The sequence below is a fragment of the Erinaceus europaeus genome, chromosome 6 (genome assembly GCF_950295315.1).
Source record: "Erinaceus europaeus chromosome 6, mEriEur2.1, whole genome shotgun sequence".
NCBI lineage: Eukaryota > Metazoa > Chordata > Mammalia > Eulipotyphla > Erinaceidae > Erinaceus > Erinaceus europaeus.
Genome location: NC_080167.1, coordinates 71914583 through 71939466, shown reverse-complemented (window position 1 = coordinate 71939466; position 24884 = coordinate 71914583). Strand labels below are relative to the sequence as shown.

Genomic DNA, 24884 nt, shown 5'->3' with positions numbered 1-24884 from the left:
ATGTCATAGGAAAATGTAAAATCTGTACTCAAAGGATAACTAAATAAAATGAATAATTTGTGACTGAAATAAAAATGTTAAGGGCCCAGAGAAGCAATTGTGAAAGGGACAGGAAGGCTACAGCACTGCAGAGAGGGAAGGAAGGAATGCAGGCAGTTTGAAAAAGGATGAAAACACTGAGAACTCCCAAATGGAAACTGTCGGCTTGTTCTATCTACAAGATTAAGCACAAAAATAGCTAGAGACAGAGAAATTGAGAGGAGAAGGGGAGACAGAGGGGAGAGAGACAGACACCTGCAGGCCTGCTTTATCACTGTTGAAGCTTTCCCCTGCAGGTGGGGACCAGGGCCTTGAACCTGGGTCCTTGCGCACTGTAATACGTGCACTGAACCACAAAGGGAGAACTGAAAACAGAAACAAAACGAATAGCCCACAGAGTAACTTCAGACTTGTATATTTTTTTCTCTTAATGGACTTTTTAAGAAACTGTGTAGACAGTGTGTGTGAAATGATGGTATGGGGACCGGGAGGGGTGCGTCCAGTAGAGAAACTGTGTAGACGGTGTGTGTGAAATGACCGTAGGGGGACCGGGAGGGGTGCGTCCAGTAGAGAAACTGTGTAGATGGTGTGTGCGAAATGACGGTATGGGGACCGGGAGGGGTGCGTCCAGTAGAGAAACTGTGTAGACGGTGTGTGTGAAATGATGGTATGGGGACCAGGAGGGGTGTGTCCAGTAGAGAAACTGTGTAGACAGTGTGTGCCGTCCAGTAGAGAAACTGTGTAGACGGTGTGTGCGAAATGACGGTAGGGGGACCGGGAGGGGTGCGTCCAGTAGAGAAACTGTGTAGACGGTGTGTGCGAAATGACGGTATGGAGACCGGGAGGGGTGCGTCCAGTAGAGAAACTGTGTAGACGGTGTGTGTGAAATGACGGTATGGGGACCAGGAGGGGTGCGTCCAGTAGAGTTCACACATTGCCATGCACAAAGACCTGGGTTCAGACTTTGCTCCCCACCTGCAGGGGGGAAGTGGTGAAGCTGTGCTACAGGGGTGTGTGTGTGTGTGTGTGTGTGTGTCTGTCTGCCACTCCCTCCTCCCCTCAATTTCTTTGTGTCCTATCAAAATGTAGACAGCATGGCTGCAGGAGGAGGTGGGTTCATTGTGCAGACCCCATGCCCTGGCATCAGTGCTAAGGAGATGAGGACAAGCCTGCTATCTTACAGGAAAGCAGAGTTAAGCCACAGGCCACCTCATGGGAATTCCTACGGGACGAGAGTTTGCTCAGTGTTTTCAGCTTCTTAAACAAAGATTAAGGGACAGATGGTGCACACTCAGTTGAGTGTACAAGGACACGGGTTCAAGCGTGGTGAAACAGGGCTGCAGGTGTCTCTCTCCCCACCTCACCCTTCCTGTTCAATTTACCTCTAGCTTTACCCTATAAATAAATAAGTAAAATGTTTTTAAAAGGACTAAAGGTTTATAAATAAACTAATATCAAAATTAGATATACATAGTTATAAAGTCAGCCCACATCAGTAACCTTGGGCGAACCACTGCACTTTCCAATGGAGGGAATGGGGACACAGAACTCTGGGGGTAGAGATGTTAGGGAATTTATGCTCCTATTATCTTATACTTTTATAAATCAATATTATATCACTAATAACAAAGAAATTAGTATCAATTTAAAACTGTCCTTGTTATTTATAGATGGATCATGGTACAGTAAAACAAAAATCAAACAGAAAATGACTTGGTCACACCTTAATACTTCACTCAGATTCAACTAGTATAAACTTAATGAGTCAGTCACACCTTAATACTTCACTCAGATTCAACTAATATAAACTTAATGAGCTAGTCACACCTTAATACTTCACTCAGATTCAACTAGTATAAACTTAATGAGCCGGTCACACCTTAATACTTCACTCAGATTCAACTAGTATAAACTTAATGAGCTAGTCACACCTTAATACTGCACTCAGATTCAACTATTATAAACTTAATGAGTTGGTCACACCTTAATACTTCACTCAGATTCAACTAGTATAAACTTAGTGAGTCAGTCACACGTTAATACTTCGCCCAGATTCAACTCGTATAAACTTAATGAGTCGGTCACACCTTAATACTTCACTCAGATTCAACTAGTATAAACTTAATGAGCTAGTCACACCTTAATACTTCACTCAGATTCAACTAGTATAAACTTAATGAGCTGGTCACACCTTAATACTTCACTCAGATTCAACTCGTATAAACTTAATGAGCTGGTCACACCTTAATACTTCACTCAGATTCAACTCGTATAAACTTAATGAGCTAGTCACACCTTAATACTTCACTCAGATTCAACTAGTATAAACTTAATGAGCCGGTCACACCTTAATACTTCACTCAGATTCAACTCGTATAAACTTAGTGAGCCGGTCACACCTTAATACTTCACTCAGATTCAACTAGTATAAACTTAGTGAGCCGGTCACACCTTAATACTTCACTCAGATTCAACTAGTATAAACTTAATGAGCCGGTCACACCTTAATACTTCACTCAGATTCAACTAATATAAACTTAATGAGCCGGTCACACCTTAATACTTCACTCAGATTCAACTAGTATAAACTTAATGAGCCGGTCACACGTTAATACTTCACTCAGATTCAACTAGTATAAACTTAGTGAGTCAGTCACACCTTAATACTTCACTCAGATTCAACTAGTATAAACTTAGTGAGTCAGTCACACGTTAATACTTCACTCAGATTCAACTCGTATAAACTTAATGAGTCGGTCACACCTTAATACTTCACTCAGATTCAACTAGTATAAAGTTAGTGAGTCAGTCACACGTTAATACTTCGCCCAGATTCAACTCGTATAAACTTAGTGTCGGTCACACCTTAATACTTCACTCAGATTCTACTAGTATAAACTTAATGAGCCAGTCACACCTTAATACTTCACTCAGATTCAACTAGTATAAACTTAGTGAGCTGTCACACCTTAATACTTCACTCAGATTCAACTAGTATAAACTTAAAGAGCCAGTCGCCTTAATACTTCACTCAGATTTAACTAGTATAAACTTGTAGTAGATTCCAAAATAAACTGTGGTAGTTGAACACAACTCCATAGCCGTGTTAGTAAGATGCTCTGATGAGACAGCTGACGGGCAAGTATGCAATCAGTCCAGCGCTCTTACATTGTAGCGGCAACACACCGGGGTGTCTGGAGAGCCCTCGCAGCTGGAGGGGCTGTGGAGGCTGCGCGTGTGACTATCTAGTCTTGCGATTGCGCCGGACTTATCCCAGCTTGGTTTCAAGTTATATTTTCATGACCACCCTGCCTACTAATGGATCCTCTCCTTTCCTTCCTCCTCCTCCTTTTTTAAATGTAGTGGCAGGGGTCCGGTGCATGTGATACTGTTGCCTTGCCAAATTTTCTTCTTTTTTTTTTTTTTTTGCCTCCAGGGTGATCACTGGGGCTCAGTGCCAGCGCTATGAACCCACTGCTCCTGGAGGCCATTTTTTCCATTTTATTGGACAGGACAGAGAGAAATTGAGACAGACGGGGACATGGAGAGGGAGAGAGAAGGAGAGACACCTGCAGACTTGCTCTGCTGCTTGTGAAGCTTCCCCTCTGCAGGTGGGGGCCTTGAACCTGGATCCTTGCGCCTCTCCCATTACCTTTCCTCTCTGATCATACAGAACATGCTAGAGTTCTGCACAGACATACACACTCAGTCACACCTTACCAAACTGTTTTCAAACTGTTCATTTCCAGAGACCGATAAGATACATTTCCCAGAAGTTCCAGGAAGAGGCTCCCTGAAGGGTGATATCCGGGACCAGTCAAAGAATCTGTCAGGTAAGAAAACAGTGTTTCAAGTCTACTCCCAGCTTATTTATCTCCATGAAGGTGACTTTTACATCACTTATTGATTTGGTCTTTCCTTCCTTTACTGAGTAGAGACAGAGAAACTGAGACAGTGGTGAGAGGTGGTAGATAGAGAGGGAAATGCCTGGAACCCTGCTTCACAAGCTTGTGAAGCTTCCCCCCTGCAGATGGGGACCAGGGGCTTGAACCCAGATCCCTGAGCACTGCAGTGTGTGCACTCAATTTACTGCACCACCTTCTAGCCAAGCATTCACGTGTTCTTGAAACATAATTGAATGCCCTCCTAAATATACTAGTCAAATATTTCAAGTTATTGCCAATGGAAACACTGTATTATACATTGTCAATGTCCTGTATACCAGTAAAATAGCAGGTGGGGCCTGGGAGCGGCTCAGTATGGAAGTGCACAGGACTCACAGCCAGAGGCTCCCAGGTAGGGCCTGGTGCAAGAAGTATGGGGTGGTGGTCTGGTCTGGTCTGTCTGTCTCTCTCTCTAACTCTCTCTCTCTCTCTGTCTCTCTCTCTCTCTTTCTCTCTCCTCCATCCCTTACACACACATACACACACCTCTATCAATTGTAATAAATAAATAAAAATAGGCCTTAGCTAGCAGGCAGGTGTATACTTTGGCGAGGCAGGAGGCTCCAGCTTTGGGGGCACAGTCTACTCCTGCCATGGACCTCTGGCACCACAGTACTGACACGGCTCTCTTCATCTTCTCTCTGCGAGGAAAAAAAACACAAAAACCAGGTTCTACTTGCCAGGCATGCTTACAGACGGCGAGTCTGCTGTCTGTGTAACCCTGTTACACTTTCAGTAAAAACTCTCCATAGTGACTTTGATTTTTTAAAAATTGTTATTCATCTAATAATGATTAGCAAGATTATAAGATAATGGGTATATAGCTTTAACTTTTTGTTTGTTTTTTATTGGATAGGACAGAGAGAGAAACAGAGAGAGGGAGAGAGACAGAGATGCCTGCAGGCCTGCTTCACCACTTGTGAAGTGTCCCCACAACAGGTGGGGAGCTGGGGGCTCGAACCCTGGTCTTTTTGTGGGACCTTATGCTTAGTACTATGTGCACTTAGCCCAGTGCACCCAGTGCAGAAGATGTATGATTAAGGAATTAAGCCACAGAGACACATGCAGATCTGAATGTGGGCTCTGTGGCCTCTTGGGATCTGGTCCCGTGCAGTCACTAAGGGTTGCCAAGCATCCCTGCAAAGCAGCTTTACGGCTTTTTTTTTTTTTTTTACCAGAGCACTGCTCAGCTGTGGCTTATGGAGGTGTGGGGGATTGAACCTGGGACTTGAAGCCTCAGGCATGAAAGTCTCTTTGCATAACCATTATGCCATACCTCCACCTGGCTTTACTTCTAATAACTTCTCCCATCTCATTTTCTTGAGGCATTCTTACCCCAGGCACTTAGTCTGCACTTGGACTGAAAGATGTTCGGGGCCAGCAGACAGTCCATGAGGTGACATTTGCCACATGCAGAGCCGGGACTTGGCAGGTCGCACAGGTGCACGTGCACAGGCACGGCTTCAGAGCCGAGGAGGGCTGATGTGGGGTTGCTGCTCTCTCTTCCTCTCTCTCTCTCTCTCCTTCTCTCTCTCCTTCTCTCCCTTTCATCCTCTTGAGAAAACGCTCTGCTGCTTAGTCATGCACACCCACAGCCAGATGCAGACGAAGAGCCGCCACTACTGAGCCTTTTGGTCGCTGTGTCTGCAGGGCTCGGTGGGGAGCATGCAGTGGAAGCCGCCGGAAGGAGCACGAAGGGACAAGTCACGGCAGCAGCCTCGGGCCTGCACGGTGAGAGCAGGGCGCTTCAGCCTAACCCCGTCCTCTCACTTTGTCTGCTGGCGCTTCATTATGGGCGCAGGCTGAATAACAACATTGACTATTTCGTGGGCAGGCGTCTCCACCGACTTCCTTTTCCATGAGCTGACTCCTCATATTAAATGTCAGCATTGGGGGTGGGTGGCGGTGCACCTGACTGAGCACATGTGTTACAGTGCACAAGGACCCAGGTTTGAGCCCCCAGTCCCCACCTGCAGGGGGGAAGGTTTGCAAGTGGTGAAGCAGGGCTGCAGGTGTCTCTCTGTCTCTCTCCCTCTCTATCACCCCCTTCCCTCTCAATTTCTGGCTGTCACTACCCAATAAATAAAGATAAAAATTTTAAATGTAAGTATAAGCATAACTAGATGGCTTTAGTTCCAGTGTCACACAAGCAGACCACAGTCCATCAAGTCATTCCCATGATCACTTTGGGGTGTGCATGGCTCACATGTACCCACTTAGATTGGAAACGCTGTCTCCTTAGTATCCTGACGAGAACTCTTGACTTAACATCAGAACCAGGCGGTAGAGGCTGAGGGATGGATTATTTGAGTTCAGAGGAAAGTCAGTCATGAATTGTTCTGCTCATAATTTATCCAGTTACTAATGAGAGAGCTTAGAGGAGGGGGCAAACACCCAGACATTGGTACCTGGGCTCCCAGGGATCAAATTCAGGACCTCCTGCTTGAGAGTCCAGCACTTTGCCCACTGTGCCACCTCCCAGGCTGCACTGATAAGTGATCCTAAGCCACCTTTGTATGCACAGTGACATGTGACCCAGCTGCTCTCCGGTTTACTCCTGTGCCCTTGGCTTCATCCTCACAAGGAACTTTCCATACGTGTGGACTTACTCCTGGCCTCTCAGTTCTAGTCCATGGTCAGTGCACTTGCAAAGCAGTTATGTGTCCAGATCTCCGTTTCCCAGAAGAAAATAAAACAAAAAAAACAAACAGAAGCTTTATCCAACAGAGAACCCAGACACAGTTCCAGTTACTCCTCATAAAAATTTCAAGTGTCGGGGAGTCGGGATGGTAGCGCAGTGGGTTAAGCGCATGTGGCACAAAGCGCAAGGACCGGCATAAGGATCCTGGTTCGAGCCCCGGCTCCCCACCTGCAGGGGAGTCACTTCACAGGAGGTGAAGCAGATCTGTTGGTCTGCTTCTAAATTCTGCTTCTAAAACCCCTTCTGTTTCATTGGTTTAATTCCCCCTGCTTAACACTGTGTTCTATTTACATAACCACTGTTAACTAAGCACCGCCCTGCCTCCAGGACATTAGTTTAATCCTCACTGGTTCGAGCTTTTTCCTTCTCCCCACCCCCTATCCTACGTACATCCTCTTCGGACCTGACTCTTCCGCCTCAGGATATATAAGGACAGGATTGTGATTAGAGATAGCTTAGATTGTGCTGCGTTCCACATGAATAAAGACTGAACTGCGTACCACTCAGCCATGAGTCCCTGGTCGTCTCTCTCTCCCGCCCGTGAAGCTAGCCTGGCACAGGTCTGCAGGTGTCTGTCTTTCTCTCCCCCTCTTTGTTTCCCCTCATCTCCATTTCTGTCTGTCCTATCCAACAACAATGACCGCAATAATAACTACAACAACGACAAAAAAAGGGAATAAATAAATATTTAAAAAATAAATAAAAATTCAAGTATCTAAATAAATGTGATTTCTCTCTTCTCACTGAATCTGCATAGCAGTTTTTAAATGCCACCCCCACATAAACACTGCGGGAGAGATGGGTAAGATGCCCATCTCCAAGAGAGGGGTTCAGCCCCCAGCTCCATTGTCAAAGCGAGCAGCATCCTGGACTCTCTCTTACTTGAAAATAAATAGATCTTTAAAAAAACAAAAACCAATTCCCGTATCACTGTGAAGGACGCCTTCCTCTCCCCAGCTGAAGGATCACGTTTGCCAGACCTGAGGCAGCTTTTTCTCAGCCCACAATTTACTGACTTTACTTTCCATTGCCGATGCTTGATTTATAGTTTTATAGCCAGAAAAAGTGGCATTCTTTTTTTTCCTGGTAAATTAAGCATTTTCTCTTCACTCTGATTGTCCTGGTAACCGTAGATGTCACTCGGCCTGGACTAGAAGGCCACGCGCCATGCCAGCAGACGCCCTTCTGGTGCGTGTCGGTGGATGTGTAAGGATGTGGATGTTTGCAGAAGCCCTTGCCTTGTGTGGGGAAGTGATGTCCTGAGGTCCTTGGGGGGTAAGGAGAAGCCGACTCGTGTGACCAGGGCCAAATGCAAACGTGCTCCTCAGCCTCCCCGCACTGCGGCTTCCCTGGCTCCCCATGGGCTCTCTGGCTCTGCGCTTCTGCAGTTTGCTCCTCTCAGTACCTCTCCTCCCTTCTGATACGGAAGCACTGAGCAGAGGGGCAGGAGACACAAACTCACGTGAGCATCTTACAGCAGGTTTTCATCTGTTCATTTCCACAGAACTGCAGGTCTCTGCCTTCCCAGATATGACTAGAAAAGGCTCTGTCAAGGAAGACGTCAGGGAAATGTTAAAGAGACAGCAGGGTAAGTCAGCTGTGCTGCTCTGTTTACGACTCATTTATCCTTCCTGAATTGTACTTGTGTGCAGATCTTTACTGGACCGTGTACGGAAGTTGTTTGGGGGTAATAAACCCTCTTAAATCCCCTCCTAAATTCGTTGACCACTTTTCACGACTAGCAGTGGGGAGACAGCTAGAGATACGCTACAGAGTTCGTCCACTGAAGAGCTAAACCCTCCGCCATGGAGACCTCCAGTCCTGTTTAGAGAGAGGCGGGAGGACGAGGAGAGAAGAGCCTCACTTGGCGCATGCCGTGCCAGGGACTGAGCTTGACCTCATTCCTGAGAGTCCGATTTCTGGGGCTGGGCAGTGGCGCACCTGGTTCGTCGCACACATCACAGCACACAAAGGCCTGGATTCAGGTTCCTCTCTTGCATGGGTTGAGCGGTAGCACAGCAGCACAGGGCGCAAAGCGCAAGGACCGGTGGTGTGAAGATCCCTGTTCGAGCCCCCGGCTCCCCACCTGCAGGGGAGTCGCTTCACAGGCGGTGTCTGTCTTTCTCTCCCCCTCTCTGTCTTCCCCTCCCCTCTCCATTTCTCTCTGTCCTATCCGACAATAGCAATAACAATCACTTTTTAATTTGATGCAGTCCCGTTGGTTTTACTTTTATTTTAGTCTTCCTTGCAATTTCATTTGCATCATTGAAGACGCCTACAAAATTTAGATGGAAAAGAGTTCCACCAGTATTTTCCTCTAAGTATTTGGTAGTTTCTGGTCTAAGATCCAAGTCCTTGACCCACTTGGAGTTTGCTTTTGTTTCTGATGAAATGTAGTGATTCAGTTTCATCTTCCTGCCTGTTTCAACCCAGTTTTCCCAACACCATTTGTTGAAGAGACTCTTTTCTCCAGATAATAGTTTGGGCTCCTTGGTCAAGCATTACATGTCCATAGGTATGGGGGCTCACTTCTGGGTTCTCAGTTCTGTTCCACTGGTCAGTGTGTCTGTTTGTGCTCCACTACCAAGCAGTTTTGATGACAGTGGCCCTGTAATACCATTTGAGATCTGCAATGTATGTGATGCCTCTAGTTCTGTTCTTTTTTCCCCGAAATTGTTTTGGCGATTCTAGGTATTTTCTGGCCCCAGATAAACGTTTATAGCTTTTATATTATTGCCCCCTTTTTCTTTCCCATTTTATTGTATAGGACAGACAGAAACTGAGAGGGGAGAAGGGAGATAGAGAGGGAGAGAGAAAGAGAGACACCTGCAGCCCTGCTTTCCCACTTGTGATTCCCCTGCAGGTGGGGAGCCGGGGACTCAAACCTCGCTCTTCATACTAAATATGTCTGACCTGGTGTGCCACTGCCCAGCCCCGTTTTCTTTTTAAAGATTAGTGGGACCTTGATGGGGACTCCATTAAATCTGTGTATGGCTCTGGGTAGAACATTCACTTTGATGATGTTAATTTTTTCAGTCCATGAACATGGAATCATATTTCACTTCTTTGTATCATTTTTTATTACCTTGAATAGTGACTCATAGTTTTCAGTATACAAGTCTTTCACTTCTTTGGTTAGTTTATTCCTAGGTATTTTTGCTGCTATAGTTAATAGGAATGACTTCTGAATTTCCTTTTCTGACTTAGTATTTGCGTAGAGGAATACCACTGCATTTTTGTATGTTAATTTTGTGGCTTGACACCTTCCTGTATTCCCTGATTATTTCCAGGAGCTTCCTGCTGGATTCTTTAGGCTTTTCTATGTATACTATCCTGTCATCTGCAAATAGGGAGAGTTTGACTTCTTCTCCTCCAATCTGTACCCCTTTAATTCTTTGTTCTTGCCTGATTGCTATGGCGAGAACTTCTGATACTATGTTGAAGAGTAATGGTGATAGTGGGCAGCCCTGTCTAGTACCTGATCTGAGGGGAAAATGTTTTCAGCTTCTCACCATTGAGTATGATGTTGGCTGTAGGCTTGCTTAACCACTAGGTTAAGGAATTCCCCATCTCTTCCCATCTTTTGTATTGTTTGATCATGAAGGGATGCTGGGTTTATCAAAGGCTTTCTCTGCGTATCTACTGAGATAAACGTGTTTTTTTTTTTTCCCTTTTATTGATGTGGTGGATCACATTTAATGATTTATGTATACTGAACCAGCCTTGCATTCCTGGGACAAAACCTACTTGGTCGAGATGTAGAGTCTTTTTTAATATACTGTGTATCTGCTTGGCTAGAAATCTACTCAGTAGCTTGGCATCTGTGGAGACTCAGGGACTGTGTTCCTTTGCAAAGGAAACAAAAATAAACAAATGGGGCCACATCGAGCACAAGGCTTGACACAGCAGCTGTCATTCAAATGAAGAGAAGCTACCTAGTTAGTGCTGACTTTCCCTGTGTCACACAGCTAACAAGTGGCTGGTTTCTGGTATATGTGAAGAGCTCACAGAACTGAAAAGCCAATGACCCAAACGAAGTGGGAAAGAGGAGAGGAGGACACGAAAAGACTTCAGAGGGCCTAGAGGTTGTCATGGAAATGCAAATCAGGCACAGTGAGGTAACACCTTACACTGGTTGAGTGACCTGTATCAAAAAAACACAGAAAGAAGAAGTTCTGGCTAGAGTGTGGAGCCAGAGGAGGCCTGGTGAGGATGTAAGTCAACCCAGCTCCTGTAGACAGATTCCAGAACCTTCAAAGTAGATCTGCCTGTGACCCAGTTCCACTCGTAGGCTTCATTCTGAGGGGAAGACAGGAGGAGAGAAAGACAGACACCTGCAGACCTGCTTCACTGCTTGTGAAGCGACCTCCTGCAGGTGGGGAGCCAGGGGCTCAAACTGGGATCCTGATGCCAACCCCTGCGCTCTGCACCATGTATACTTAACCCGCTGCGCTACTGCCTGACTCCCTCTACTAGTCTTTCTTTTGAGACCATACAAAAGATACTGTTGTATATTTGCAGAAACTGAAATACTAGCAGATGAATGTGGTAAAACACCTGGCAGGCAGTTATTTCAGAGGTGACTTACTCCTCTGTGAAAACACAACACCCAGAAAGTTTATTTCTTCCATGAAGGAGAGATGCTCAGTTTTGCCTGGTATTACCCACACCATCTGTCCTGGCATGATAGTCGTCTTGGCGTTCTGAAAGAGACAGGGAGCACCCTGTTAAACCACGGAAGTGACTGTCTGCCCCGTGTACCCCAGAGGCGCCTCATTGGCAGTCTTCACACCACAGCGAAGCTTCCCCTCTGCAGGTGGGGAGCAGGGGCTCCAACCTGGGTTCTTCTGCACAGCAGTGTATGTGCTTAACCAGATGCACCACCACCCGGCCCCACTGTCTACATGTCTGCAGCCCACAGCTGCTTTACTCTAGTCTTTATCTCACTCCTGTCAGTGCTCTTCTCAACGTGTCCTTGCTCTGGCCTCTCTCCAGGCTCTTCAAGTGAGGCACTCATGCTGAGCCAGCTGAGGGCTGGGCTAGAGAGCCTGACCGCACACACCGACCCCTGCTCAGTTGTTAGAGCTCATACGACTTTCAGTACACAATTACACACCTTCCTCTTCTTCTTTTTTTTTGCTTCCAGGGTTATTGCTGGGTTCAGTGCCTGCAGCGTGAATCCATGGCGCCTGGAGGCCATTTTATCCCCTTTGGTGCTCTTGTTGTTATAGCCTTGTCATGGTTATTATTATTGTTGTTGATTTTGTTTGTTGTTGGATAGGACAGAGAGAAATGGAGAGAGGAGGGGAAGACAGAGGGGGGAGAGAAAGACAGACACCTGCAGACCTGCTTCACCGCCTGTGAAGCGACTCCCCTGCAGGTGGGGAGCCGGGGGCTCGAACCGGGATCCTTATGCCGGTGCTTGCGCTCTGCGCCACGTGCACTTCACCCGCTGCGCCACCGCCCGACCCCTTACACACCTTCTTAAAACCTTGTTGTTTCCTACCTGTGTGGCTGGCTGCTTTTGTTTTTGTATTTTTGCTGAGCCCCATCTCTCCTGAGGTCTTAGTCAAGCTAGTTGGGGCTCCAGTGGTCACTGTGCAGCCCTGGGCATTTATTCAGAGTTTCAACCATCACAACAAGCAAGACGGAGCCTACCTGTCGGACTCACGACAGGCTTCCAGCCTCCGCAGACACTTCCCCATGGCCGGTTTACATCTGGACTGTCAGGGGCTCTGTTTAGCCCAGCTCACCAGTGGTGACCATTCCCGTTTCAGCATACACTTCTTACGGTAACTGTGATGTGTTTTTGTTTTTCCCTCCTTGACCGAGTTAGTGACATCTACTCAAAGGCTGAAAAACAGTAGTCCAGGTAAACAGGGTACAACCCCAGTATAGATGCTACCGTAACTGACCGTTTTCCTCTGCTCAGTGGAGGGGCAGCCTTTACTGATGTGCTCGACCCCCCTGCGTCCCAGATGCCCACACAATCCACAGTCACATCACCTCCCAGGCGGCCTCACAGCTAAGGGTTATCATCTTTCTTCCCCTCAAGGAACTGAGCTTTGGTCTCATCGATGTTTCTTCCATTTCTTTGGATCCAGTATTTATGCATTTTATTATTTCCTTCCATCTACTCACACTTAGCTGCTTGCTTGCTTGCTTCCTTCCTTCCTTCCTTTCTTTCTAATTCCTTTAGATATGAAGTTAGAGTGTTTAAATCTTTTCTTATTTGTGGAATTGGCCTGTGTTGCTATGAATTTGCCTGTTAATGCCCCTTTTGCCATATCCTGTAAGATCTCACTAGTCATCTCTTACTTTTTTTGGCCTCAGATATTTTCTAATTTCCCCTCTGAACCAGGTCCATCTTCTTTGATTTCAGAATGTACTCTCGAGTTGTTTAGAAGCATGTTGTTTAGTTTCCACGTGGTGGCATTTTCTGTGGAGGTCTGCCACCCTAGTCAGCAAGGAGTCCCTGGGACTTCGTGAGGTGGCCCTGCCCTTTTCTGCTCTGTGGAGGAGCTCACTGGACTCTGGAGACTTCCGTGTCCCCAAGCTCCCGTCCATTCCCCTGCTTGGCCTGGAATCCAAGCAGCCACAGCCTGTGACGCTCTGCTTTGTGGCGGTTGTGGCTGACGCCCATTTGCTCTTTTGGCTGACATCACCAGACGTGTGTGTTTCTGAGCTGAGTTGCCAAGACTTGTGGTGAACTTTCTTCCAGCACCATCTCGCCTGCCATGTTCAGGGTGTGTCTCCTCACCTTTCATCTCATCCTGTGTTTCACTTGAAGCCACGAGGCGTCTCTGACCTCAACACAACCACAAGATTGCTAGTCTCCTTTTAAACTCTAGTTTTTTTATGAATGTGATATGCAGACATCAAATTATTTGTTTTATAATTCCCAGTGCTAATTCATTGACTAATAATTAACTCAAGATATGTTAATGGTTACATGGCAAATGTTTGGAAAGCTTGTCTTTTATTCACAGAGGCTGATACAGAACACTCAAGAGAAAAAACTGGAATAGAAAAAAGAACTGGTGAGGCCAAGATAAGCTTTGCGGATCAACTGGGTAAGAACGAGAATTTTCAGGTCTGATACTTACTGCTTCTGTGCGTGCTCTGGGATTTAATATAATTAGTTCAATGACAGCAGTACCTGTATATTATCAGTAAGGGGAAGATCTCTGTGAAGTCACTCTAATAACGTTGAATTCTAATATTTATTATAATAAGATGGTTAATTGAAACACCCGTTTAGAAAATATCCCATATGTGCTCCATATTTGGTTTCATGGTGACTATGCATATTGTGTCAGGCTTGCTATATTTAAAATAGTCTTTTTTGTAAGCTAACAACCTTAGAATATGCTAAGAGAATATACCCTTCTTTATGGAAAAGAGACTGTAACTATGAACTTTATTGCAGAATGTATACTGATGCTGCACTTGGCAATAATCGAATCCCCAAACACCACATCATGGGCTGCCATAAAATTTATTATTGAGGGAGTCAGGCGGTAGCGCAGCGGGTTAAGCACACGTGGCGCACAGTGCAAGGACCGGCACAAGGATCCCGGTTCGAGCCCCTGGCTCCCCACCTGCAGGGGAGTCGCTTCCCAGGCGGTGAAGCAGGTCTGCAGGTGTCTGTCTTTCTGTCCCCCTCTGTCTTCCCTCCTCTCTCCGTTTCTCTGTCCTATCCAACAACAACAACAAGGACAACAATAGTAACTACAACAAGGGCAACAAAAGGGAGTGAATAAATAGAAAATATTTTTTAAACTCTATTATTGAAGTAAGAGTCCAAAATGTGGGCAGAAGAATTAGAGTTGTAGAGTGGATGGACTGATCCTTGTGTGAAGGGCCATGTGTGAATAAGAGTGTCTGCCAAAAGTTTTTTTTACGATTTATTTTAGGTGTGAGTTCCTCTCAAGAGAAGCAGATTCTGAAACGTAAAAAAGATTCCTTTTCTAAGTACCTCACACCAAATTACTTCACAGCAAAAGGGGTCAATATTTCACCCTTCGAGAATGAAGGTAAGTGCTAACACATCAAGATACGCAGGACACTGTTCAGTGCGCTGTGCACCCCATGCGAGGTGTGAGGCTGTCAGGAGCAATGTCCACGCATTCCACTGATGCGCCCGACCACGCCCACCTCTCAGCACTGCCCCTCCCAGACCACAGGCCACGCCCATCGCCCGGGTCCCAGCATTGCCCCTCCCAGACCACGCCCACCACGTCACGCCCCCAGACCACAGGCCACGCCCATCGCCCAGGTCCCAGCGTTGCCCCTCCCAGACCATGCCCATCACGCCACAGGCCACAGGCCACGCCCATCTCCCAAGTTCCTCCCTGTCTGCCAAGCCCCAATGCTGGCAACCTCTGTCCTACAGTCAGAGTCGGGATCTGATGCCCTTTGGCATCCTCTCTCTCTCTCTCTCTCTCTCTCTCTCTCTCTCTCTCCCTCTCTCTCCCTCCCTCTTCCTCTCCCTCTTCCTCTCCCTCTGCCTCTGCCTCTCCCTCTCCGTCTCCCCCCACCTTCCTCCCTGTCCCCCTCTCTTTCTCTCCCTCCTTCCCTTCTTTCTTCTCTCCCTCCCTCTCTCCCTTCCCTTTCCTATCCCCATCCCTCCCTCCCAGAGCCCCCCTGCGCCCTGACTGCAGAGCCCGGGCCCTTCGCCCCTGCCCGACTGGTCTGCACGCACACGATGGGGGACAGGCTGTGCTCAGTGACTTGTGGCTCCAGAGGTGCAGACAGCTGGATCCCGCAGTCACGGAGCCCCCAGAGACAGGTGCCAGTAGGTTCTCACTGAAGCACCGTGTTTGGAACTTCATATGGGATATTTTATTGATTTCATATATTCACATTCTTAGTCCTGAAAAAGGGATCATTAAAAAAAAATGTATCCAGTAGGGCTGAAAGGGTGTCTTCCTGGCTGGAGGCCCAGTGTTCAGTGCCGGCACTGCTGAGCACAGCAGTACTGTGTGTGTGTCTTTCTCTCATGGTGAATCAAGTAAATATTTTTTCAACCAGTCTATAAGTGAGATACAACTGGTAATATAAAAATGAAATTGAGGGAGTCGGGCTGTAGTGCAGCGGACTAAGCGCAGGTGGCGCAAAGCACAAGGACCAGCATAAGGATCCCGGTTCGAACCCCGGCTCCCCACCTGCAGGGGAGTCGCTTCACAGGCGGTGAAGCAGGTCTGCAGGTGTCTGTCTTTCTCTCCTCCTCTCTGTCTTCCCCTCCCTCTCTCCATTTCTCTCTGTCCTATCCAACAACAACAACAACAACAATAATAAAACAAGGGCAACAAAAGGGAATAAATAAATAAAATAAATATTAAAAAAATACTTTAAAAAATGAAATTGAGCCAAACTGTTAATTATTATTTTATGATTCACCCTAAAACTTTGGTAGACCACAATAGTCATGGTCTGTGCCTTTGATTCTTATAGTCTGGGTACTCTCAGTATTTCCGGTCAGTGATGCATATCTGCTGTTACTGGAATAACAGACAGCAAGAGGCGATCCCATTGTGTCCAGTAAAAACGGACTGTTATGCCTTTAAGTAATGCATGCGCAGATGTTAGTATTGAGCTGCTGATAAATGCTGTGTGTAAAATACGACTTTGACATTGCTAAAATATAAAGAAACTAAGAGGAGATTCAACTCACATATGAGTGGATATTATTTCTCAAATAAAACAACTGCCATAAGTCAAAATTAGGGAAGATACAAAATTAATATAAATTGAAGAAAGAGAGAATGAGGAAACATTCACTGAAATCTGAATTCTAGGCAAGTGGAGTCTCGTATTGAAAATGTGAGTTACATTATTTTTATGAAAATTAACCTTCTGAACTTTTAGATTCTCTCTTTGAAAATAAGTACAGAGCCAGAAGAAAGCCACCAAATTTTACAACAAAGCTGGCCAATCTCCCATCTCCCGACAAAAAAGGTAAACAACAACTTCTCAGAACCTAAATAAATAGTTAGTTACTTAGAGCATTTCTCACAGTGCTTTTATGCGTGGACTTCCCCCCTTTATGTACTCCTAGGATTCACCTGAGATTTTGGTAGATTCTGATAAGCACTTTTCTGTGCGTTTACTTTTTTTATTTAAGTAATGTGCATACACACTGTAGGATTCTTATTACTTTGAGTACCAGTCAGGCACAGTAGTGAGGGGCTGAAGTTACAGGCTGAACTGGCTTTATGAGAACAGTCATAGTCTACAAGACATATGTCACTAGAGCATGCCCAGCACCCAGCTGGCAATCTCCCCCTCCAGGGTAGCCAGAGTCCACCACCCATTTAACCCTCATCCCTGCCCCTGTGGAAACCTTATTTCCATGGTAGGAGATTAAGGATTTTTTCTTCTTCAGTTAGAAGTTGTGTATTTCCTGGTTTTGTTTTCTTTTTAAAATAGAATTTATTTTAAGCATTTTTGTATTATCTTTATTTATCAATAGAGACAGTGAGGAATTAAGACAGAAGGAGGAGATGGAGAGGGAGAGAGGCAGAGAGACACCTGCAGTCCTGCTTCACCACTTGCAAAACTTTCCCCCTGCAGGTGGGGGCCAAGGACTTGAACCTGGGTCCTTACACACCGTAATGTGTGCTCAACCAGGTGCACCACCCCTCGGCCCCCTGCTTTGTTTTCTTACATCTCATATATGAGTGAGGTCCTTGGGAACTTGTCTTTCTCCTCCTGACTTGCTCCACATATCCTGAGCTCCTTCAGTTCCGTCTGTGTCAAAGATGAGATTTTGTGTTTCCTTCAGCCGGGGCAGCGCTATTTTCTCTTGTGTAAGTGTAAGTCGACATCTCCTTTACCTGTCCTTGCGTGAGTCATTTCTGTCCGTGGCGACTGTGAGCTGCATCGTGCACGTGTCAGAGTACACTCGGTGCTGGGTCTGTGCCCTGTTAGTGTCCCTGGGTAGATGCTGAGTGGAACCGACAGATCTCCTGCTATGTCTGTTTTTATTATTGTAGATGGACCTTCACCGAAAAACAAAAATACGCCCACAAGTCCGGATTTACCTAGCAGTCACGTCACAGCAAGTAAAAACTCAGCGAAAGTGGTCAACATCTCACCCTTTAAAGACCAAGGTGAAGCTCTGTGTGAAAGCTCTTGTTCGCTTGCAGTGATGCTTGAGGCGCGGCTTTGCTCTACTCATTTTTCACTTTACTTTTATTGACTTTTCATTTTCGAATTATCTTTTTTTATTGGCTAGAGACAGCCAGAAATCGAGAGGGAGAGAGACAGAGAGACACCTGCAGCCCTGCTTCACCACTCGTGAAGCTTTCCCCCTGTGGGTGGGGCTCGAACCCGGGTCCTTGGGCACTGTAACATGTGCGCTCAGCCAGGTGTGCCACTGCCCGCCCCCTATTTTACTTTTATTCGGAAATATCTCGGGCACATCTCTGCGAGACTAAAAACAAAATGATTTTGATGTACCACTTTGATGTAACATTTCCATGTGGAGAATCACTTGATGGCAGATTTCAATACACTGACCTTTTAAGCCTCAAGAAACAATTCACTAACGAGAGAGAGAGAAGCAGAGTGTCTGGCACATGCGACACCCAGGATCAAACCCCTGCTCGGTGCCACCTCCCGGGCTGCCCTCTGTTGTTGCGGCGGTCTGGTGTCGGGCTGCACCGCGGAGAAGAGAGCGGACGTCCAGAGCAAAGGGGTACACAAATCTTTATTATAGGATGGGGGGGGAGGTTTGGTTCAGACCACGTGGAGCCAGCCGGCAATGGCCGACCACGGGGGGGGGAGAGCAGGGAGCGAGACCTCAGAGAGGGAGAGCTGAGAGCTCAGAGAGAGAGAGGGGAGGGGTGAGGGGGCTTTTTATTGGGCGACAACCAGGGGTGACGTGTAGGGCCAGGATTGGTTGAAAGGGGGCACTCTAGGATTTAGCGGGGCATAGAAAAACCTGGGGGCGGAGACTGCATCAGAATAACTCCTCAGCAACATCTCCTCCTATCCCTTTATATCTAAATGGACACAGTAAAGAAAAATGGAATGGAGCAGGCTTAAATGTTTTAGAGGAATGCCGTGCTCAGGTGGGAAGATGTAGGACTTTCTGTGGAGGAGGGAAGGCTTAAATGGCTGCCAACCTTGTGAGATTTATGCATCCTCCTGTGCTCAACCCCTCTTTAGAGAGAGAGACTTACCTGGAGAGACTCATCTCATAGGTTTAAGCGCAGCCTGCTCAACCATCTCTTCACAATATCTCTACATCTTTTCTATCTTTCTGTCTAGTAATTGCATAAGATGTACAAAGTCTATAAAAGACTATCATGGGGCAGAAACCTTTTGGGCATAAGCCTAAATGATATAACAAAATAGGAAGGGACAAGTAGGGGAGAAGTAAAAGCCAGTGTGGTGTGAAGGGAAGGATTGGTGTGTAAAGGAACATTCCCTGTTTGGGTGGGGAAAGGGGCAAGGGTACATAATGAGGGGGAGGCGGGAGGCATGACCCACCAAACAGAGGGGCTATTTGGCATTGTATAGTCCTCAAGGCAACAGTCTGTAAAGTCTATGGACTTTTACTCAGGATCAGTCTATGAAAAACCAGCAGCGTGAAGGGAAATAAGCTGCTTCAAAATTGTGTAAAATGTATATAGGGTATGTCAGAAAGTCCGATACAAGTCTCAGTCCGAAGTAGATGGCTAGGGGAAGAATTGGCAGGGGATGCAACGCTGCATGAGGGAGGTCAGCCACTGGAATGTTGCTCTTTTGTAGATAGCTAGCTGGAACTGCCAACACGTAACAAGCAGGTCAGAAGCAGGAACGGTAACCAGGCATGAAGAAAGTTCTGTCCTTGGAGTTTGTGTATCAGGTTCTTCAGATCGCGTTGAGTGACATCTAGGGTTTCGGGGGGTGTGCCACGGTAGTCGTGCCATCTAGTGAGTGACGTCAGGGTGTGCAGGGGTTCAGATGGTTTTTCCGGGATTCCTGTGAAAGAAACACAAACAATCTGCTTCTCGAGGTTAATTTGAACTTGTAACAAGTTATAGGTTTGTTATAGTTGATACCTCGATGATTATAATTGGTTTAGAATCTCTTTATGATTTTATTTAAAGGTCATCTAATGTGACCTCCTGTAGCAGCCTCTACTGCAGGATCTTGAGACCAATTTTAGCTAAAATATGTATTTTAAACAGACTCAAATTGCTTAGAGAGTTAAAGCATATTCGTGACAATGATTTTAACGTTTACAGTGTCAGACTGATGCCAGATCTGTTGTGGATTAATTTCCACAAGATAGTTTACAGGGCACCTTTGGGGGCCCTTCAAAGGTGTCCTGTATATAAAATTTATATAGTTTAGTTTTGGGAATGAATAGTCACGTTGAACATTTAGACTTTTACCTAAATAGTAAGTTACCTTAACAATTAATTTTTACCTTGTCTGGTAAAAGTGTAGCTGTAGGGTTACACTTCTGACCGTTAAGTTAGTGTTACCAAACTTGAGACATACCCATAAACATTTAGTTATAACAAACTGGAGGAAAAAGAACTTTTGTTATAAAAACACATTATTTAAAAACAAATTTAAATCTGTCATTAGTCACACAGTTTAAGACTAAACACTTACATATATACCAAAACTATATATAAAATTCAAAAGAGGGAGAAATAAAAAATTTTTTGGAATGTTTCTGGACGTCTCCAGAAACTTTGGCTGCGTCCAGCATTTTTATATAAAGCCAATTACCTTTTAGAGTACTCCAAGCAGATGGGTCATGCAAAAAAAAAATTTTGTCATTTAACACACTCACTCACAAAAACAACTGGCCAGTTATAACATAAGACAGACATACAGGGAAACGGTAGGAGAGAGGTCTCTGTGAGCCAGATTTTGCAGGTTCTGCCATGTCGTATTACGGGTCCTGGGATGTATCCTGCATCTGGTCCTCTTGTAGTATTTCTTGTTCTTCAGGAATAACAGCGCCATCCTGCGGGTATTGTCGGACATGGCGGGCAGGAACCCAGACAGGTTTAGAGAAATTTTGAGGGAAAATGCATGCGAAACCCCTTCCCATGGTCAATAATGGGTCAGGCCCTTTCCAAACTTTATCGAGTGGGTCTCTCCATTTGACCTTAATAGATGGGAGGGTAGATGGTGTTTGCCAGTGAAGAATAATAGGGGGTAAGGCCGAGTTATTGTAAATATTAAAGAGATTTAACGTAGTTAAGGCTTTTGCTAGCTGGATATTGGGGGGATATGTTCCTCCTTTATCTTTATTTAGTTGAGCCTTCAGAGTTTGATGGGCCCTCTTGACAATGCCTTGTCCCTGTGAATTGTAGGGAATGCCCGTGGTATGAGTAATATTCCAGAGGGAACAAAAATCTTTAAATTGTTTGCTTGTAAACATAGGTGCATTGTCTGTTTTCAAAAATAATGGGACCCCCATAATGGCAAAACAAGAGAGCATATGGCTTACAAGCTTTTTAGCACTTTCTCCTGTCTGAGCTGTAGCCCACATAAATTTAGAAAAGGTATCAATTGAGACAAACACATATTTTGTTTGCCAAAGTTTGGTATGTGGGTGACATCAATTTGCCAAATAGCATTAGCTTTTAAACCTCGGGGGTTAACCCCAAGGGTCTGGATAACAGGTGTCTTTATGAGACTTGCACAGAAGAGCATGTAGCGAGGATATGTTTTAACTGTGATACAGGAACATCAGGGAATCGAGCTCGTAGGCCTTTAAGATTAACATGGGTTAGAGAGTGAAAATTAGCAGGATCAGAGACAGAGACTGGGAAAGTTCCTGTGGAGGCAAGGCGGTCAACTGCGGCATTCCCTTCGGACAGGGAACGAGGAAGAGGGCTGTGGGAATGAAGGTGTTGAATATACAGTGGTTGGGTTCGAGAACAGAGCATAGAGGCGATTTGAATCAAGAGAGGGGAAAGTGGGTTGTCATCAATTTTCACATACGAACGAGCAAGCCATGGAAGTAAGTTAACAGCATACACACTGTCAGAAAAAAGGTTGAAGGATTCTGGTACAGCTTTTAGTGCAAGAAAAACAGCATAAAGTTCTTTGTACTGAGGGGAATTACCAGGAAGCTCAGTAAAGAGAGGTTTAGGAGATTGTTTGTCTGGGTAATATATAAGGGCAGCAGCTCCCCTTTTTCCGCCATCAGTAAAGATTGTAGGAGCAGAGGGAATGGGATCCCGAGAGAAAAGTTTAGGTGCTAGTAGAGGCAGAAGAGGTAAAGAAGCTATCAATTTATTAGAAGGAAAATGGTTATCTATTTGTCCTGGAAACCCCACGAAGCTTATGGCAAAGCAGGAATGATGGCGTATAAGCCACTCTGTATCTGTGAGAGAAAAGGGCAGAATGATTAAATCCGGTTCTTTCCCTAAGACCTGCACAGACCTATTTCTCCTTTGGCGAACCATGAATGCTAACGCATCTATCTCAGTGAGGAGTCTTGGAGCTCCTCCTACTGGCGTGTGAAGCCATTCGAGAACCCCATGGTCTTGCCACAGTGCCCCTACTACTGTGGGGGTGGAGTTGAAGATTAGAAGGTTTACCGGAGAGGAGGGGGAGAATCGAACAAGGTGCATGTCCTGGAGGGCCTGGTTAACCCTTTCCAGTGCCAAGGAGGCCTCAGGAGTTAACTTACGTTTTGAAGAGGGCTGTTTGTTTCCTTTCAACAGGTCAAACAGTGGTTGGAGGCAGCTTGTGGGCAGATAGAGATACTGCCTAAGCCAATTTAAATTTCCTAGAAAACTTTGTAAAGAAGCAAGAGTAAGGTTAGAAGGGAAGGTAATATTAGGTTTTAAGGGACGAATTTGCGTTAGAGAAATATCTGAACCTAGGAAGGATATTGGAGGGATTAGCTGTATCTTCTCAGGGGCTACATTAAGGCCGCTTTTCTTTAATGCAGGAATGAGAAAATCACGTAAGGCATAGAGATCTGTATCTGATTTTCCCTATATTAAAATATCATCTGTATAATGAAAAATATTAAGGCCCTTATGAATATATGGGACAAGGGCAGATTTAACAGCCTCCTGACAAATTGTAGGACTATTGGCCATACCCTGGGGCAGCACCACCCATTCAAATCTATCAGCAGGGCTGGCATTATTAATAGACGGAACAGAGAAGGCAAAACGTTTACAATCTCGCGGATGCAAGGGGATAGAGAAAAAACAATCTTGTATATCAATAGCTATGATTGGAATTCCCGTGGGAATTGCAGAAGCAAGAGGCAAACCCCTTTGGGGAGAGCCCAGACCTGCATGGTTTTATTTACTGCACGGAGATCTTGAAGGAGGCGCCATTTTCCGGAGCGCTTTTTAATCACAAAGACAGGAGTATTCCATGGGCTTCGAGAATGACGAATGTGTCCCAAGGACAACTGCTCTCAGATGAGCTCTTTTAAAATTTTTAGCTTATCCCTAGGTAAAGGCCACTGTTCCACCCAGACAGGCTCATTAGAAAGCCAGCTTAAGCGGGGTGTTTGGCTACGAACAGTGGCATTTAGTATTGGGGGTGCTGAATAGACCTGGTATCGCGGGAATGAGTTTTATGCTCTGCAGAGGCGTCTGTGGATATCCTAACATTAAGACATTCCAGAAGATCCCTGCCCAGTAAGTTGGTGCTAATATTAGCTACCAAAGGGCGGAAGTGTCCAGTAGAACCTTCTGGGTCTTCCCACATAAGCGAGTCTCGTGTGCAAAATGCTCTCGTCATCCCTCCTATTCCATGTAAACTGGGTCCAGGGATGAGTTCCCAATCTTGGGGAACCTCTTCTTGCCTTAAAATCGTCTTTGCTGCCCCCGTGTCAATCAAAAATTTAAAAGGAATATTGCCAATCTTTACTGTCATAGAAGGGTGACCTTGTTCTAAAACAGGAGTGGTCCACAAAATCTCAGGCCCCGAATTTGTACCATTCAGGGGCGAACCATCTTTATGAAATTGGGACCAACAACCTCTCTTCCAATGAAACCCCTTACGACATTTTGGACAAACAGTACGTGGTCTCTGGCTCCCTGACTGAAAGCGGGGTTGCTCTGGCTGGAGGCGTGGTTTCCCTGACTGGAGGCGTGGTCGCAACTTATCAGGACATTGGTTACGCCAATGTCCTTGGCGACTGCACTGAAAGCAGGCCCCGTTTTGCTTACGTGGGGCAACTGCATAGACCTGCGTCGTAGCGGGTGCCCCATAATTGCCTGATGTAAGTTCCTGTGTCGCTAGAATCCAATTATCTGGGTGTAGGTGTTTAAGATTAAGGCATACCTGACGGAATTGTGGTGTCATGCCTTCCCAGACAATAGAGCGCAGGAGTAGTTTGCGGACATCAGGATTATAAACCTTTCTCTCTAAGCTTCTCTTCACCCTTGAGATGAAGCTCGCCAATGACTCATCAGAGCCTTGGTGAAAAGAGTTAATGGTAGCTGATGGATCTACATCAGGTGTGGTCACCCTTTCCCATGCTTGTGTTGCACAGATGCGTACCTGTTCAAAATAACCGGTTGGAAACCTGGCTTCTGCCTGCTGAGCTCCAGATTCATAAGCTCCTGCTCCAAACAAAGCATCAGAATTCCATTCTACCTGTTTGTTACTATTTTCCTGCGATTGCCTAGAGCACTCATCGCGGAAACATGCCTGCCACTGAAGATAGAGTGGGTCTGGGAGTGCAGCACAAGCCAGATCTTTCCAGTCTTGTGGTGTATTTAAATGCTGGTAAAAGCTTCTCAAGACGGACTTGGTCCATGTAGAATGCATACCGTCCTCCCTGACTTCTTGTCTGAGTGTTCCAGTATCTTTAGAGGAATATGGCTGCCAGAGGAATATGGCTGCCACGGCTGAGGGTTTTGTTTAGAAGGGGCCAAGTTTACCGGGAATGTGTGGATTTGGTCCGATGGCGCGGGAGAGGGAGCTACAGAAGTGGAAAGTTCCGTAGAAACTGCTGTAATGGCTGCAGGGGAGACTAAACACATATCTACGGGGACGGAGCTCCCGGGGTGGACTGCACATGGTTTAAAATCCTTAAATGCTGAAAAAATATCCTTTAGCTCTCGTATCTCAGCCACTAGGTCCCTTAATGGTGACGTATCAGCAGGGGGCGGGGTCAGGGACGAGGAAGCCTCAGGCGGAGCTGAAACCGCGGCAGCAGGGGCCGGGGGCGGGGTCAGGAAAACGGAAGCTGCAGGCAGAGC

The 24884-nt window shown here is 46.0% G+C and overlaps 1 protein-coding gene across 2 annotated transcripts in view; it reads left to right on the top strand.

The window, feature by feature from the left end:
* The window catches only part of CCDC7 (coiled-coil domain containing 7), a 164907-nt gene that overhangs the window by 131576 nt on the left and 8447 nt on the right, over positions 1-24884 (top strand). For both annotated transcript variants that reach the window (XM_060192496.1, XM_060192497.1), the window contains exons 41-47: positions 3789-3872; positions 5634-5714; positions 8189-8272; positions 13674-13757; positions 14601-14720; positions 16555-16644; positions 17682-17798. In XM_060192496.1, the coding sequence (XP_060048479.1) occupies positions 3789-3872; positions 5634-5714; positions 8189-8272; positions 13674-13757; positions 14601-14720; positions 16555-16644; positions 17682-17798 (660 nt within the window). The remainder of the gene's footprint in view (positions 1-3788; positions 3873-5633; positions 5715-8188; positions 8273-13673; positions 13758-14600; positions 14721-16554; positions 16645-17681; positions 17799-24884) is intronic.